Genomic DNA, 19106 nt, shown 5'->3' with positions numbered 1-19106 from the left:
ATTTTTCGTTTTTAGTCCACTTAATAATTTTCTGCAAGAATTCTCCATCTGTGAAAGAAAATTCGTTCCGTATCCTTGGAATCGTATGGCACGGCCTTCGTCAGATTTAATTCACTCATAAACAAGGCCACCATCTGCGATTTTTAATTTACAAAGCGGAGAAACTCGTGTCGCGGGGATACCAAAAATATTTCAGCACGTGCCTCGTACTCGACCGAGTATAAGTGGATCTCGCTTGGCTGTCGACAAGCATAACTTACGCGTGCCAGATGCAGCAATACCGCAGGAAACCGCCCTATCCCATTTCCACCCTTTTTCCCGCCAGAGGAGCGTCCATTCTTTCGAGTATAGCTCGATATCGCACAACTTACCAGTTGGTGGGACGAACGCGAACAACACCTTCCACAATAACGTCAAGCCGTGCATCAGATAATCCAAGGAGGACGGTGAGATTGGTTCACCAGCACCTTCGCCCTCGTCCTCGTCGCCGCCGCTCACCGTCAACGCCTCCGTGAACTGTTCCTTCCACGAGCTTGTTCCTGAGGATACGTATTTAGCGATTATTACGAGCAAATTCATTTTTTTTTGTGTGTGTTTATTTATGCCAAGATTTGTTTTTATACGTTGAATGTAATTCACTTAAACTATAAATTAGCATAAGGTGTGTTAGGCAAAGGTATCGATACGCGACGGTGCGACGTAGCCATGCTATATTATGTGTCGTAGTTTTTACAGTTTTTTGTGTTTTTCATTCTTGTGTTTTTGGATTTAAGCCGCTGGGGAGCGGAGCCTTTGTGTATTCTTGTTTATGTTGTATTGCGTAAATTCATTTTGTCGAGCACCTATGGTGATCGAGTGGTGATCTGGAAAATGAGAAATGTGGATAGTTGCGAGGAAGACTTGGGATTAGTTCAGACTCTGATCTGTTTGCAGGTATCGTAATTCAACGCTACCGAGTTACGGTATTTTGTAAAAAATACCCCAATAACACGAAGAACGTGAATACCATAGAGGAACATTTGTAGAAATTTGTTCAGTGTTTTTCCTTCTCTGCAGATCCTAACGAAAATTTATTAACAACGCGTTGCAATCCGGCATAGCTGTTGAGTTATGGTATTTTTTTACGGGAGCTTTGCAAGATGAAAAACGTAAACAGGGTGAGATAAATTAGAATTTATGGAATTTGCTGGCAATGTGTCTTTCCCTTTCTGGAAATTCAACAAGAATGTATCGCAGGGTCGCGGCATCTCCATGGCGAAATAAATAGTTTTCATGGTGCGTAGGGTGTGCTTTCTACTTCTGCGAATTCCCTCGCCTGTCCTCGGATTCTGCAATTACGTCAAACCACCCTATTCGTAACGCGTAACATTCCTACACCGTTGCGATCCAACATTCGCAAATTATTTCCCAGGAATTCCCTTTCTAATTCTCGAATTCTTTCTTATTCGTCCAGGATCGCATCGAACCGCCGCTCCAAGAAAAGAATTTGGCGCCTGTCGATGAACTTTCCAAGCTTTTTCCTTCGTCTCGAATTCAAAGTTCCCATCGGGAAACTTTTTATTTCGCCGAGCGATAAATCAACGCATACACCGGTGGCGCGCACTTCGCGGAGGAATTGCAGCGTGAAGAACAAAACGCGAAACCGATGTTTCGGACGTGGATTCTTCCATTTGGACTTTCCTCCTTTCCCCTGTATAATTTACGTGTTTGCCCGTTTGTCCATTCCAGGTAATTGGCGAGCGTTGGTTATCGCAATTTATTACAACGCCATAAATCAGCATCTAGCGAGGTGCTTTCCGCCAAAGAACGTTGCTGCGAGGACGTGTATCGCGTCCGATCGATCTTCCCCGCCGATAATTCCCACTTAGTCTTACAAAGGCTGGCGGCACACGCTACCTGGTCCGAACGGAATTTTTCTTGTCGAAGGTTGTTTAAAGGCTAACGCGTCCCGCCTCGATCAATTATTCTCGGTATCAGCCTCGGGGCTGAAACGACCAGCATGCAACCTCCAAGAAGTTATCTATCCAGGCGAGCGATTACAAAATAGAGATTAGCTACACTGGCTCGCGAAATTATGCGAACGGTTACCGTGCAAGATTTGTACGTCCATGTAGTATGTGTCGTGTAAAACATTCCAAAACTGCATTGGAAGTTCAACGAGATATGACTGTCATTTGGTTGTATTGGTAAAACTTGGAGCGAATCTGAGAATATATATAGAAGATATACAGGGTGCGGTCGAATAACATGTACAAGGGGGCACGGGGCGATTGCTTATGAAAAAATAAGAAACGTAGAGAATAAAATTCTTTGATTTAAGGTTTAATTTTCGAGAAAATCGGGTTTGAAGATTTGTCAAGTATGCTTGAACATCATTGAAATAAGTTTGAAAGTCTATCATACGCATACAAGTACCAGATCGATTCTTAACGTTCAAGTTTTATTTTCTCGAAAATGAAGCCTTGAACGGACAATTTTATTTCATATTTTTTACTTTCGCTTCTATTAGGTTGTCCGAAAAGTGTCTTTCTTTTACAGACGCGTCTTTTACAACGATGCAGCTTTATACAAACACGAAACCTAATCTGTCGAACGTTGCGATCTTTATGGATCATATTCGATAAAACGGAAAATGTGCATCCATTATTTTATTATAAAAGGGAAGAAACTTTTCGGATGACTTTATACAATAACATGCTATTGACGCTTGATAAATTTTTAAACTCGATTTTGCTCGTAATCAGAGCCTCAAATGAAGATATTTTATTGCATATTTTGTTCTTATTCTTTTTTTTAATCTTACGTATTATTCGGCCACACCCTGTATATACAAGTTCCATACAAATTTGTACATAATGTAAACGTATGTTTCGTGAAAGATTAGTACTGGCATGAATAACCACCTGAAGTACAGGTATATGATAATACTTGTTCGCAAATTTTCCAATGCCTCCGCGAGCCTGTGTTGCCTTGAGGAAATTTCAGACAAAATTATACAACTCTCGTACGTTTCTCCATATTTACGTTTTCACTTTGCCCGATATGCAGCTAAACAGTCGCACGTTTATTCCCAAAGGATACGCTGGCGTCCAGCACAGTTCGAGAACGTCTAACGAAACTTTCACAATTTTACGACCGATCTACGCCAGCGTTGTCGTAAAAGTTTCATTAATCCGTCGTCGTTCCTTGCTGTTATTGCGATTTCGCGAAACGGTTACGCGTTTCTTCGCACAATTTGCTTATTTATTTATCTATTCACGGGACACGCCTCGCGAGACGTTGCGTTATACGCTCCGTGAATAGATCAATAAGATGTTGTTGGCGTGCGATTCCAAATTTCTCATTTATATTCAAAATGCGATGAAACAAGCGTCCGATATCACGATCGTATCAGCTTGAAATCTTCGTGGAACGAACGTGATCGTAAAATGGAAAAACGAATGGAAGGATAGAGAGATGAGAAAGAACGTAAAAAGAAGAATAGAAAAGAAGAAGAATTAAGTAACGTCGAATTAGACAGGAGAAACGAGGCAAGAAAACGACACCTTAGCCAATGTTAGAAGCGTTAAAGGTTGGCGATCGGAAGAACAGGTCTCGCAGGATTCGTTGTAGCAAATATGGTCGACGTTCCTTGCAGGAACGCGAGCGTGCGTCAATTTTCTCTCCCTCTCTCCCTGAAAAGAATTAATGATTCGTTCCGCGTGAAATATTCATCCTTTCGAAAGGTGGAGTTACTCGAAGAGAATCCCTGCTTGGTCGTCGTTGCCATACTCCGCGTTGGATTAAACCAACCACCAACCTGGCTAAACAATTTCGTTCCCCTCGTACGATACACGCTTTAAAGATCTCTTTTATTTTCTAGGCGGAAGGAAACAACGAGACCGGAACAAATACGTGATCGTCAAAAGACTCACGTTCACAGCAATTCCAGCGAGCAGATTAATATCTCCGAATCAATGTACCTTTAGTTTCTTCAACGTTTCAATGCCGATTGCTTCGAGCAATTACGATAGAAATCTGCCGATTTAACCAACTTGATCGGGGGAAAAAGGAACAGAGCAGCTCAATGATCGTCGAGTAGAAAACGAGTGGGATCGAACGCGTTTAGATAACAGACTGACGCTTCGTATTTTCGAGCTAAAATTAACCTCGCCGAGGGCAGTCGAGGGTGCGCGCACAAAGGGTGCGAATTCTTCGGGACAGACCTTTCATCTTTCTCTCTCTTTGCCTTTCATCTTTTTCTTCTCCGTTCGGTCGAATAAAAATTGCTGGCCTAAATGGCCATTCAAGAAATTCGCAGAAAGAACAACGAACGATGACCAATTTATGGAGACCCTTCCGAAACATGTCCATGGCAGTGACAGTGAATTAATTAATTTTCAAGGAAATTGCCAACTAATTATTTTTATCGACATGTATATGGTTTTGCGAGAGAAAGGGAAGAGGCGAAAATTTGGCCAAGAAGTCGGATTTCATTCGTTCGTTGTATATTTCATATATTTGCAATAATTTACAAGCGTCCGGACTGTAATGTACGTAGAAAGGAAATCAAATTTATTCAACTGGAAAATAGATTTTGTTCGTTTCGCGAAACACGGTGTTTGTCAAGGTTTTTGCTGCCGGGTAATTCAATTGTTTATGAAAATCGCGTGCGCATTCCAACGTAGCGGAAACGTGGCGTTTTATCGACAGCTGCTAGCAAATGACGAACACATGCCTCAACTTTTTCCACCTATTTCCCACCTATGTTTCGCGTTCCAGCATTTTTGCTTTCTCTCTGTTACGTTAATCTGAATTTCGATAGAGGCGCGGAATAGCTGCAGTTTGTTGGAAAAGTTTAACATGGACCGAAACGCGATGAAATAATTCTTCGGTTTGCGTTCTACGTTTGTCGGATGAATAACGACACATTCGGCAAACTGGCGGAATCGCGGTAACGCGATTTCCAGAGAAGCTTCATTGAGCGAGCAATCCTGCGAGCTGCTGCTTGAGATCGCAGTGAAACAGATTCCAGCGAGTAAACGCCTTCGCGCACTACCAACATTTACATTTAAAGCAGCAAAGCAGTGGAAGTTGTCGTCGCGTGGTCGCTGCCCTACACTCGCGTGCATCTTCGATCCGAATTGTCAGGAGGAAAGTTCGTTTATTTCCTCTGATCCTCTTTACTGGATGATTTCACTAGCGAAATCGTAAATTTGCCAAATTCTGTCCCATTGAAAATGTACAAACAGTTTCGATCTAATTTACCAGAAATTCAACGTGTAATCGAGCTAGAAGAACTTGACTCTTTGGTCTAACCTCGGTTTCTTTGAGTTTCATAAAATTATTATTTGAAACAAGGGCGAGAAGAATATGGAAGGAATCGCTAGAATTGGCAAATTTTAGTCGCAATATCAGGCGATCGATTCACAAGAGCGAAATACGTCGCAACGATCCATGCAACAGCGAATAGGCGAGTCCGTCATCGACTGGCTTATTCTACCGTAGAATCGGTTGGTCCCTGGAAACACGCGTTCCGCAGACCTTGTACTCGACCCGGTACAAGCGTCGTTCTTCAATTACGAACGCGTAATCGAATTTGTTACGTATGTCGGAGCCGGTGGTCGCGTAACGAGCTCGTCGGAAAGGGGATTCTTTTCTCGATGCACGTTTCGTTCGCACGGTACACGACGGTTGCTCTCTGGAGATTTATGCGATGAAAATTTTCATCGGCAGCTTCTATTCCCATTTTTATATTTTTTCTTTTTTTTCATACGTCAACTTTGGGAAAAGGTTGCAGATTAAAAGCAAACAATTTTAATCGGTAGCCGAATCCGAACGATGTTACATTTAAATTTCATTCATGTCTCGGTTTAATTTCATTCAGCCGGTGTAATGGCATCAAGCAAACGCCGCATGATTATATAAACATCGGAGAATATGGGAGCAACGACGGGCTCATAATACCGGTAAATTTGTTTGAACGTTAACGACCATAACAAATTAAGCGTACGCGGAAAAGGTTCACGGGTTAATTTTCTCTCTCGCCCCTGTTTCCATTTCCTTTTATTACCGGAGTGAATTCTTTGACGCAACTTACCCTCGATTTAATTCAACGGGGCTTCGTTTGAAATTAAAATTCTTTCGTCTCCGGTTTAACAGCGTAACCGGAATATTTTCTGCAGTTGGCGCGGATGTTCATCGATTCTCCGTTACCATTGGGAATCGTCTGGAACAGCTATGCCACGCTCGAAAACAATTCCACTCACGGAATTAGACCAGACTGTCGGCTGTGCTCGATTAACGAAGATGTCCTCCGGCTCGACAGACACATTGCCCGCCAATAAATCAATCGGTCTGACGCGTCTAAACGCTAACGGTATTTCTCTCTTTCTTTGTCAACGACTTGTTCAAAGGACTTCGACTTCTCATCCACCCCGAATCCATTAATTTCGCCGGTTCTCTTTGTTTCGTTTCTCCCCTCTGTTCCGCTCCGCCCTGGCGGATTCTGTCGGATAGGTCGTGAGAGGACGTTCCTCCATCTCTCCAGACGAAAACGTGAAAACGACGAGGAAACGAACCCCGTCGAAGGGAAACGCTTTATCGAGGCGCGAAGAAGGCGTGTCCCTGGCGATTTCCTCTCGCGAAAGGCAGGGCAAAACGTGAAATGCAAAACGGCCCGTCGAACAAAAGGAGTCGCCGTGCAATAGAACCGTGCCGATTTACCAACCCACCCGTAGTTCCTCTCAACTTTAGCCGCCACCGGATTCACCGGACTTTGCGCCAACTCGACCCTCCTCTCTCTTTCTCTCTATCTTTCTGTATTTCTCTGTTACGCTCGACGATACAAGTTTGAAACACAATATAACGGGGCAGCGATCTCGAATCTAATATCAATAGGGAAATAGGTGAAACGATGCCAGCAACTTGCACCATTTTTTTCCAACGTCTACCATCGACTTCGTGTTGTAGCGCGTCTAGACAATAATTAAAGTTGCGGGATCGAGATAGTTGAGAAGGTTTACCATAGCGCAACTACGAACGCATATAAAACGAATTCTCTGTTGCATAGAATCGCTAAACTCCAGCTATGCGCTCTGGGAAACTTCACTGTTCCCGTTCGAATTTCGTTTCCGTAGGCGCGATACAACTTCAAGAAGGTTCACGAAGGTTGATTCAGTGCGCGTACGCGTGTTTCCGCACGCAGTACTCTCGGTTTTAACTCCCCTTCTCTCTTTCTGCGTATTTTAACTTCGTTGGGGTATCGGAGAATTTCCTCGTTTCTTTTTCCTTTCATTCCTGGGTACGAGTATAAATCTGTTTACAGAAGAATAACGTTGCAATATCGATAGCTATGAATTAATAATTAATAAATATCGCGGCCTCAAGATACCCACAGTCAAAGAAGAAATATCCAAATTCAGTAATAGATATAACATAAGAGTTAACAAACACAAAAACCCACTAGTTACTCAATTACTTGACACGACGGATCAGATTTGCAGGCTAAAAAGACATTACCCTTTAGATTTAAGCACTAGATTCAACTAGAATCCAACGCACGATAAACATTTATTAAACGCGACATAGTACAACGTCAGAATAATTTACATATAATTCTCAATGAGAATTAATTGTAAAATAGATCCAAATAAAAAAACAAAAATTAATAAATAATAGAAAGGAAAGGGGATGAAAGGGGGTGGAAGAGAAATCAAATTAAATAAATGGATCAGTCTACGACGAACTACACGGATTAATATCGAATAAGAACAGATTGAAAATACGCTTATTCAGTAATTCTCGATTGACGAAGACCGGCTTAATTCTGATACACACGCAGATATTTCACTTTTATTATTTTGCCAGGTAAGCTCTCGTATAAGCTTCCTACCAAACTTTCTGGATTACGCAAACTTGTTACCGTTTTATTTTTTCAACGTGCCTTAGTCGAACTCTCGCTATGTCGCTATTAAACGAAACGTTCCACGTTCGTGACAATGATCCAACCTCCGTTGATCGATAGCGATCACTGAAAATTTCATCTGCGAAGATCAGGGGCCGAAATAAAAGCGTGTATCTAATTAACACAAGAACTACCGATAGTTAACACGAAGCTATTTCCACTAAAACCAGTCATTACTGGTCTTTAAAAAATACGTAATAATAAAATATTTTTATATTTATTGATTTATTACTTTCTTACAGAGAGAATTCCATGTTATGTAGTATATTTTTGATATTATTAATCCATCTGGAGATTCCTAAACGAGGGTTGACAAATTTATAAAATTGTAAGGCCAGTCGTTTTGAGTGGTGTGATGTTTCTAGTGTTAGCATCCAGCGATCGATCTGGAATTTTCCTGATAACTGATATCGTCATTCTTGAGGTTATTAGATGTGTAAACAAAGGAACGCGAGGATAAATTCTAAGGTAGAAAATATATATTAATAGAGAAGTGTAAATACAAAATGGAATATAATTGAGCTGGTCCAGATCCGCACGCTAGCAGTGTTACCCTATGACTGAAAACCCTGAAGCCATCGTCGCCTGTCTACTGTTTATAATCTGCCTTCGTCCCAGTCTTTTGTCTATACGCTGTCGATGGCTTCAGTGCTTGAGAAAATTAAAAGACCAGATGTAGAGTTTTCTTAGAAGTGGTGACCACTACAACGGTCACATTGAATGATACGCGGTAAAAATTAAAAAAACGTGTGGGAAGTTGTACAAAACGAGAAAATTGGTTAATTGTGGTCCGATAAACAGATTGCAGGACCCTTTTACACTTTGACAAGTACTAGTCATTTTGAGTGGTATTGGTATAAATAGCCTCGATACGAAATTATTTTCAGTTTGAATACATAAAAAACAAAATAAAATTCATTATATTATTCTTTTAGTTATCGTTGCGAAAGTCATTAAAAAAATATAACATGAAGTAGGAATTTTAAAATAAAATTGTAAAACCAGTTAATTTTACTGGTGTGGTAGTCCTAGTGTTAAGCGTAACTCTGTCTAAAGTCTGTGAGAATTTTGTGCTTTTTGTACCTTCGTACATCCTTGAAATATCAGACGTACGTTTCATCTAATTGGTAGATAAAAGTATCAGAAACACGAGAGGTTACTGTCTCGTATGGTTGTCCGTTTAGGTAGCCTGTGCAAATATTAGGATCAGAGAGAAGCCGTTTTCGTCGACCATGTGGATAACTCAATTGGTTACGGTAGTTTGATTCTGTTGACGGAAGAATCTTCTTGTGAGACCGTGTTGGCGATTCTTTCCTCCCGCCATCATTAACCCATACGTTATTATTGGTTTCTATTAGCTATAGAGTATCTAGATAATTACTCGCAATGATTTCCAACTTCTGTTTCATCGATCGCGTAAATTAAAGTAGCGCATAAAATAAATTCAAGGTAGATGGCAAGTTTCGAAAGAACGAAGTGAAATGGGAAAGAAAGATCATAAGGAAGAGGAAACTACGCGATGTCTGAGGGGAAAAACAAGCATAAAAATAGATGTTCTTGCTCTGGAATTATTTTTCATTAGACGTAGTCTGGGAACACGCTTCTGTTCGTTCGTTTTCAGTGGAAGAGCGGTAGGTTAGCGGTTTCTTAACCTATCCTACTTTAATCAAGGCTCATTCACGAGAAAATATACGCCCGAGTGGTGCAATAAGGAGAATTTGAAGTCAGAGCGGCGGATAATGCGGTGAACAAGAGACAAGAAACGGCTGGAATCATAAAATGCTTGGTGATCAAGGAAGAGATCTCGCACCGAGAGGCGGAGAAAATTGGGCAGGCGAGTATCGAGCTTGTAAATATTCCACCCTACCGACTCCTTAAAACGCCAGAATAAGAAGATAATTTCCAAAGTTACGTAGAAATAAAAATACAGGCGACTACGAAGCGGAATGTTCCTGGGGACGACCAAGGGAAAGGCGATCTGAATGTCGACGTTAAAAATGTAATAATCTCTTAGAAGGAATGTGCGTGAGAGGATGGAAAAAGGGGCGTTTGAATTCGTTCGCGTTGGTGAAGATCAAGGGGCTGCAAGGGAGTGTCTTGGAGAGTTTCAAGCTGAAGAAGTATCGACTCACCGAGCAGGATGGAAGCGTTGGCTCTCTGCACCAGTTTATCCACCGTGTTCTTGAACTCCTTCGATTCTTTGATTCGTATCTGCGCCCTGGACACCTCGCCCAGTTTCGGTTTCCCAAGCAACGCCATTTTTTCTTCGGCAGTACGCTCCTCCGGCTGCTTCATTTCCGCTGCCACTGCAATCCCTGCCTCGGCTGAAAACAAATCGCACCTCGCTGCTCAAGTAGTTCGATCAACAGTTCCGGGAAATTCCTGCCGCTGCCGGCTATACGATCGAGACGCAGGCGCCGCGTAAAAAAGACGAAGGAAGATATAGAAAAGAAAAAGAAAGAAAAGAACTCGTCTCGATTTCCACGTTAATTCAATTCAAACGCGATCGTTGCTCGTTTGTTAATTCACGCGGGCTGTACAGCGAATTTCATTCTCTATTCATGGCGAACACATCGAACGGCAAGAAACGACAGCTAAGAGCACGAGGAAAATCAATTTCTTGATTACCAGAAGACAAAGACGACCTTACGAGCGATTCGTTTTATAAATCATAGCCGTGTAAAACACGCCAGACTCCGATGCTAATTCCGCGCGCCAATGTCTGACCGTATACCGGCTGTTATCACTTACGTGGCAGTATCCCACCGATATGTACCGCCACTGGCATAGTACGCTGCTCTAGCTACGTTAGTTCGTCCTCGAGCGCACCGATTTTATGCTGTATATATCACGCCAGCGTATATTCCTTTCTTTTTGAACGTTTACTTTTGCTTTATTTCGTTTCTACGCTCTAACAGCGAGTAAAATGTATCCGAACGAGGCCACGCGTCTGCTATGAATAAATATCGTTTGATTCGATACGTTGCACGCTCGAGAATATGCAAAATACATGGTTTTCCAACAAAATCGATAGGCAACTTAAGGCAAAGCTGGAAGCTCGAATGGAAACAGGGCAATTTATCACTAGCAGAATATCTGACGTACCAATCTGTAAGCAACGTCTTCCTAAGCGATACCTTGTAACTGCTGAATTTGCCGCAATTTACCTGTGGAGGCTACATCATCGTAAGTTACTTCTATCGGCTGACTTTTTACGACCGTTGTAAATATTCCGGCTCGTTCCTCCCGCGTGTTACGTCCACCGGATGAACAAAATCCGCGCGACCATTGAATTCCAAGGGTCTCGTGCCATTCTTCTTTTTTTTTCCACCGCCTCTTCGACATACCATTCGGCTCGTCCATTCATCCCTTAATTCAATACGAGCTCCGATGCAACCGAACTCATTTCCTCCGCGACGTGAAATACGAGCGGCTCGTACGCGTGTGTACATCAACCACGTATCGCGCGAGAGCGAACGCATTTATCATCGGCATGCAGAATGCATACGGTTCGAAAGATCGTCGTATCGATCCCGCCGTTGCGTTACGTCACGCGTTTCTCTTTCTACCGAAATCTTAGAGGACGAAGATATTTTGGAAATAAACGTTAGGATTTTTGTCGTGTGTTTCCTTCTTCGCGGATAAAATTTACGAAGTGTAACTTTGGTGTTTGTTTTATTTCTCGATAGGAAATTTAACGATAGCTTCGAGTTTCAGTCGATAGAAAATAAATTAATGGGACAACGATTATGGTTAAATGTATTTTTTCATGAAAAGTTTCATGTACTTTTCATGTATTGTGTTTGACGCATTATTATCGTATCTAAATGTATCGCTTTTGTTTCTGCGTACGAAATGTAAGATTTAATAACACACATAATCGGATCGTTCGAAGTTAAACACGAAAACAAAAGCCGTATAAGGTTGCGATTTTATAGACGCTTTTCTTGGACATTTTCCAGAAAACTCCGGCGAGCTTCCATAAAAGGCTCGACCTATCCTTTAAATCGTGCTCTCTTGATTTCATAGAAGCTTTTATCCAAGCAGACAGATGTAGCTTCAGAATGCTTGTTCAGAGCTTCTTCAACATCGTACACATAAATAGAAGTTCTTGAGATCGAAGACCGGGGATATTCGATGGAATATTGTACAAAGCATCTCGGAGTACGGAGAGCACGCGAACTAGGAAACTGATTATTCATTTCTTAACGCGTTGAATTGCTTAATTATTAATTAATTATTAGTTGTTAATTCGATATCTACAAAAGCTTTTCCATTCTTCGCTGTTCGTCTTAATACACTCGAGACTAGTGTATTTGGCCAGAACTGTCTTTGTCACAATCTTTGAGTGATCTCTGCAGTTATAATTTGTATTTCGATGAATTAATAGCCCCAGAAAATTGCATAAAATTGTAAATTTGCATAAACATTTGCAGTCTACTAATAGCTGATAATAGCTTCTAACTCTGCTAAGAACCATCGAGTTCTCTGCCACTGAAAAGCGAAATTATCCGATTCAGCGTTTGAATCGGCAATCTCGAACGAGTTAAAAAACTTGTATTAGGTCGTCCGAAAAGTTTCTTTCGTTTTATAAGAAAATAATGGACGCACAACATTTTCCGTTTTATATTATTTTATCGAATTACGTATGATGCATTTTGTTCTATCAAACTAAAGATCACAACGTTCGACAGATTAGGTTTCATGTTTGTATAAGGATGCGTTGTTGTAAAAGACGTGTCTGTAAAAGAAAGACACTCTCCGGACAATCTGATACAAATAATTCGATCCTTGTCTTCCTCTTTGACTCCTATAACTAGACTAGGCTGTGGATTTTTACGCAATTTCACATTCCCGTGAAGATAACCAAAGAAACGGAACCTGCATAGTAATCTGTCTTTTTCTTCATTTTATTTTTTAATTAAATTACGACGAACACTCTACTTTGGATATTTTATAAACCTTCGTATCCTGCGGGTTCTCGCATCTTGAAATTAATCAGAAACGCATAAAAATTCAAAAAGGCAATAAAACCGTAGTCTAGTTACGACTTGAAGAAATAATATTTCTCAGTAATTGAAGAAATAGAAATCGGAGAAAGAGAGTGGTCGTTGGCTCGTTACGGAAGCGGTTTACAGGTATCGACAGGAAGTTTGCGATCTCCCTCGGGATAATTCTCGTGAAGGGGAATCGATGTTACGTTCCTTTTTGAAGCGTGTGACTCGCTATTGCTCGACCTGTCGTCGCCGTTTTATCCGTTCTTCATCCGTTGAACGTGGCCGGGGTCACGAGCCTTCAATTTCTCGCCACTTTCATCTCTCGAACATCGCATATCCTCTCAGTTCAGATGAAATTCTTCGGATTCTCGCGTGTTCCGCCGGTTATTCAATCCTTGCTCTGTCTTCCTTTGTTTAAAAGGCAATATTTTTCTTGTCATCTTGTCACCGTGACGCGATGGTTAATGACACGCGTCGCGTTACGTCGACGTTTGCGCGGCAACATCGATTATACGTCGTCCGCAGCCTTCTTCCAGTTAAAATGTCTCTGGATTTCTTCTTAGAAAACTCCCATCTAATCGTCATATCGTTACATATTGTGTCAGAAAAAGAAAGGGGAGATTTTACGAGTCTATAATTCTCATAAAGAAGAATAAAACATAAGCGATCGGCACAGGTCTTAAAACCAATCCATGAAACCAATTTCTGTGTGCTTTCGCGTTTGCAAATGACATTCCATGTCTTCCATCCAATTTCGGTATAAGACTGACATCATGAGGTATTTTCTCAGGCGTTGTACGTGTTCCATTCTCTGTCGTAAAACTGTCACATAGTTTATGGTTGACGAATAGATTCTTCGCATGTTGTTACAAAGACAAGTCCAGCAAATTAAAGTCTCCAGGATCTTACGTTACGGCGAAGTAAAATTTCAATGTCGAAAGTATTGATCTCAGCATCTCTACGTTTATTACAAACTTTCTACTCTTCTCCGCGTACGATACAAACTTCCAAAGCTCTGGTCCTTATCGCTACTGCGTCAGTCGGGTTATGCAAGGACGCGTCGGGTTTCTAATCGACGGTTACGTTTCACTATTTTTACAAATAAACTTTTACCGTGATCAGGAATATCGTTAATTTCAAAGGTTAACCGTCGGAGAAAGTTTGCGGTATTGAAAAACGGTGCAACAAACTTTCAACACGGAAGGTCTCGCCCGTGTCAAGGCCTGCTTTGATAGACAGGTCTGCCTTTGTCAGTTATTTCCGCTAGGGATTTCATGGAATTTCCACTTTTTCCCAATACCTTTCCAACACACACACAGACTCACGCTCGCGTTGGTGGCCTACGAAAGACGCAGCGTTTTCCGAGCGGAATATTATTCCATTCGTGGCGGCTTTTAGCATGCTCTCGCGTTACCATCGCCGAACAAGCTCCCTCGAAGAAGCTTCTTATCCCGTCGGAAAGCCTGCACCGTGTAAAAACCTCGACAAATCTGATATCTCGGGTTTTCGGCTCGGGATTCAATTTCCTCGTGTGTCCTCGAGTGTTTTTCGATGTCGCGGCGGCCACGACCGGGAATTATCCGCTTCGATATTGATTACCAACGAGCCTTCGCTCTTGCCTTTCCCTTGCTTCGATTCGCTGTTTCGTTTGGAAAAAGAACGGCTTTCTGATTGCGAAAATGTCATGGGACGCTACGCAGACTGACCTCGCCCAGTTATTATATTTATTTATACTTCTTTATACTATTGTATTTACTCTTTTCACCTACAGTTGTTCACGTTTCAGACGCTTTGCAACGTCCATAGATAGCGCGTGGGTATGATATGATATGGTAATTGGAACAGTTAAACAACAAGCGATATTAGAGTCTGCTACAGTGAACTTTAAAATGACATTTTAAAGCAAGGAGCATTGACTGTAAAACGCCGACAAAGATTGCCGACTTCTATCTGTATAGAACTATAGTCCGATGTATATTACCTTATCTAACGAATAGTATTCCAATTAAGAATTTATATTTACAGATTTGAACAGGGCTTTGCTTAAGATAGAAGATCTTGACTTGGAAAGAGACTGGAATTAGATAAGAAAACATTGTCCACGCTATATAAGGTTTTCTCGATGAAAGAGCCGTTTTCAAACACCGTACGACGTTTATCATGTAAAAACGATTGGTCGTTTGATCGTTCACGAATCGCTGGCTTCGCCGCCCTTTCGACGTTTCATAAAGTCGAGCGTCCTTTCGCAGGCGGTTGTTTCTCGTTCGTGGATCACAGAGTTTCACGGGCAGAGGCGTCGCGACGCGTTTATTTCGGAAAAATAGCAAAGCTGCGTGGTCGAGCGCCAGTCATCAACGATTCTCCAGGAGAAAAATACCAGCGTGGGCTTTCGCGCAAAGCGGCTGAAATGGCAAGTGTCGCGGCGACAAAATAATGCGCACAGTCTGACGCGTGTACAGCTGGTCGCTGATTCGTCGCCTGATTACGCGTGAATATCGTTCTTTTAATTATGCCACTGTCATCCTAACTACATTGCATTCGTCGTTCGCGCGTATCACGTTATTGATTCGCGTGCTCGTTTATTAACCATACGCTGGCTCGTGCTGCTTAAACGTCGCGCGATTTATAAATGGCGTGTTCGTGGAAAAACCTTGCGAGAGGTACGGAACGATCGTTCGATGTTTTTCGAGGCAAACGCGAATTTACGCGCGGCGACGTGCCGTGTCAACGTTGCGGATCGCGTTCGTGGAAATCGGTTTCCAAAAATTGTCACGTTTTTGCGATGTCTCTGGCAACGTCGTTCCTGGTTTTTTCCTTCGACTCGCTACACGTCCGCGACTACGAGGCCACGTTTCCAAGGTTTCCAACCGTAGAACGTAACGATGCGATTCTTCCGTTCCATTGATCCTGACTTTAATCACTTGGGGAAATTAGACTCGTTTTTGCCCTGCCAATCGAACTACGCTTGATCGAGTCTCTCGTAATCTTGAAAATACCCACGATTCCAATCCTTTATCGTTGATGGCGAAAGCTATTCGCGACAAAATTCTATGCAGAAGAATTAGTACGATGGTCGTTCGCGAGGTATATTAATATTCGAATATTGTCTGAAAAGTTTCTTTCGTTTTATAAGGAAATAATCCATTTTGTTCTATTTCTATTATCACACATAATTCGATAAAATGATGTGAAACGAAAAATGTTGTGCATAGATGAAACGAAAGAAACTTTTGGGACAACCTAATATGCGTGCGATAAATAACTTGTAACTTCCACGTGTATTCTCAAATTCATTAGAAACTTTACCAACATGATTATGACGGTCGTGCCTCAGTATGACGTTAGCAAAATTTCCAAATATTTTATATACACGCATTTGAGAGCTACTGTTGGGCTAAATATCAAAGCACGTGTAGAGAAGAACGACTATTAAGTACAATAAGCTTCCGAAACAAAGCTCTCATACCGCGGAGAACATTCGCGGCAATGTTTAATCTCCCTTATTTACGAGCAATGGTCGTAACGCGTTTAATCGCGTTAGAAATGTCAGCAACCTAGCATCCAGCCTCGACACGACCCACAAACGCTTCTATTTATCATCCTTTCGAAACACGTGCCAGCCCGTCCAGAGAATCTCTCCGTAAAAACGAACAATTCCGCTATAATTCGTCGAGACGTGCGCAATGGAATATCGGCGAATGTCGAGAGGCTAAGAATTTTCTCGCAAAGATATCGCGATTCGAAAGAAAAATAGGCAACGAGAAATATACCTAGAAGGTAGAGGACAGGAGGGAGAAAATAATAAAAGAGTGGAAAATATACCGAGACGACCTAATCCAACGATTAAACAGAATCTCCGTCGATTTAGCGGTGGGTTCGTTTGCAGTCGACTTGAGATTGCCTTATTTTTTTCCCTCCCCTCCGTCCGGATATCCTTGCAACGTCGTTTCGGTCGTGGTATCTCGAATTTCCGTGAAGCGAACCGGCAGTGTGGCCGTAATTGCGAAACGCCGGAATCTCCGCCGCTCCCTGATTTCACCCTCTCGTTTCACCGCCGGGTCACGGTCACTCCGTTCTCTTTTTAATCGTCGCGTTTAATGAGAATCGCGGAACAACGTTAAATCGAGAAATAAATGAAGGAGGGAGGGGATGAATGGTCGATCGGCGGAACAAGAGGAGAAAATGAGAGGACGAAACGAGAGAAGACAAACGACGGATGAAACCGACCACCACCGCTCCTTTAGTTAAGGGGTGAAAGGTGGCAGGGCGGGAGGGGGCGGGGGTTGAAAGGAAGAAAATAATCGAACGATTCCGGAGAATGGTCGTGGTCGAGGAAGTCACCGACGAAGCGTATTAAAAAGGTGCTCAAACGTAACAAGTAGAGCGATTTATCGGCGTAAGGTGGAACGAGATTAATAATGGAAAAGCGGGCACGACCAGCAAGGAGAAAGGAAATCGATTAACGATCGTTCGAGACGAGAGGTTCAAGGCGCAGCCACGCCGTCTGCTAAGCGATTTATCGTCTTTCGTATCCCGTGGTTTTCGTCGTTTCCCGTCTAGCGAGGTAAATTAACTTTTGGCAGAAAAATTCGCTACAAGTCCTCGTTGCTAAGCTTTGCACATACGCATGGTTTCCTAGCGATTCTTTGAAGCAGTTAAAGGGTTATAGCGTGTAGCCAGCCTTTGAACGGACGCGGACGGCCTTGTGCTGCCGCGTCCTAACAGGATTACGAGATTAAACGCGAACGTTGCTTGAGAACCCGCGGAACTCGTACTGATCTTTTCTATTTTAGGAATACGCGCATTTGCAAGCTTCCTGAAACCTTGGGCAACACAGCCGTTGTGATTTTCCCCATTGGTCACCGTCCGCGTTTACTCCGCTTCGCGCGATTTTCACGTTCCTTCGACATTTAAAACATCGAAGATTTAGCCGTCTACGTTTTCACGAACTCTCCGTCTTCGATACTTCAGATCTCCCCTTCTGTTAATTCGATCGACGAGCTGGAAATCACAGCAGTGTAAGCGGAGGTTCCGAAAATTTGCATCTACCTTGGTAATTAATTAAAGTAGAACTTCCTTGAGTCGAACGAATTTCGTATAACAAGAAACGTGAAACGTTATTCGATGCAAAATAACAATGAATCGAATTACACGATTGCTGTGACGCTCGACTATGCACGATTAATAAAAGCGATAAGTATATATCACTGTCTCGTCGGTGGTGGGTTTCTGAAATTCGAAATTAATAGTTTTCTCGAATTTCTGGAGCAATTGACTGGTTGCGCGCGAAATATAGAAACGCGAGCGTATGCACGTAAACGCATTAGGCGCACCGTGAAACCTAACCGCTACACAGTGGCTAATTAGTTGCAGTAGCGGCGCGATGAAAGCGGCACACAGCTACCAGCACGCGTTCCTTTCAATTATACGCGCTGCTTCGACCAGACAACGCTAAACACGATGCACTCTTCATCAGGGCTAATTAATTAAACCGATGATGACTTATTAAGTATTTATGCTCGTTCAGATATTGAAAACTCGCCCGAATACCCACAACTTGTCTCGTTATTGCTCATTTGGTACTCGTGATCGCGGTATATCGTTGTATACAGTACGTTTCGAGGACTCTCCGTGATTTTTTAAATCTAGAAATGTACGTATATATAATCATTCGAAATTGAGATACATTTTCAACTTTCTGTTACGAAACTTTATTACAGTTAAAATCAACGTTAATTGAAATTACGATTTTCTGTACAAATTAAATGCAGTCTGCTCATTTTATTCTCAACTTCTGGTACCTTCAATAAAACGTAGGAAGCAGTTTATTCATCGTTCATGTTCATAGAATGTACACATCGTGCTCGAATATAAACTGAAAAGTTGTAAATGATTTCAGCATAGGTGTTTCTATGTAAATGTTCATTTGGCGGTTACATCTGCTGCTATCTCACTGTACATGCAACAACATAGAGGTAGATTAATATTGGCTCGATCAGATGAAGTTTACTTGTTTAACCGTGTACCTACATTCTGCAAACTTGTCTCTGTACGCGGAATTAGAAGCATCGTATTACATTTGTTTGACACAACGACATCCGCTACAAATCCCCTTAGAACTTTACGCGACCGTACAAAACTTTATGCGCGTTGTAATTTCTACG

General features: G+C 42.0%; 1 protein-coding gene across 2 annotated transcripts in view; it reads right to left on the bottom strand.

Annotated features, from left to right (window-relative positions):
• Positions 1-19106, bottom strand: part of LOC132912772 (sodium/calcium exchanger 3) — a 129417-nt gene that overhangs the window by 45207 nt on the left and 65104 nt on the right. For both annotated transcript variants that reach the window (XR_009659269.1, XM_060970490.1), the window contains exons 4-5: positions 10078-10269; positions 372-539 (exon numbers count right to left, since the gene is read on the bottom strand). Coding sequence is in view for 1 of the 2 variants with exons in the window: in XM_060970490.1 (XP_060826473.1) it covers positions 372-539; positions 10078-10269 (360 nt within the window). In the remaining variant the exon portion in view is untranslated. The remainder of the gene's footprint in view (positions 1-371; positions 540-10077; positions 10270-19106) is intronic.

The sequence above is a fragment of the Bombus pascuorum genome, chromosome 12, assembly GCF_905332965.1.
Source record: "Bombus pascuorum chromosome 12, iyBomPasc1.1, whole genome shotgun sequence".
Taxonomy (NCBI): domain Eukaryota; kingdom Metazoa; phylum Arthropoda; class Insecta; order Hymenoptera; family Apidae; genus Bombus; species Bombus pascuorum.
Note: the sequence above shows the minus strand (reverse complement) of the source record. Positions and strands in the feature narration are given on the sequence as shown.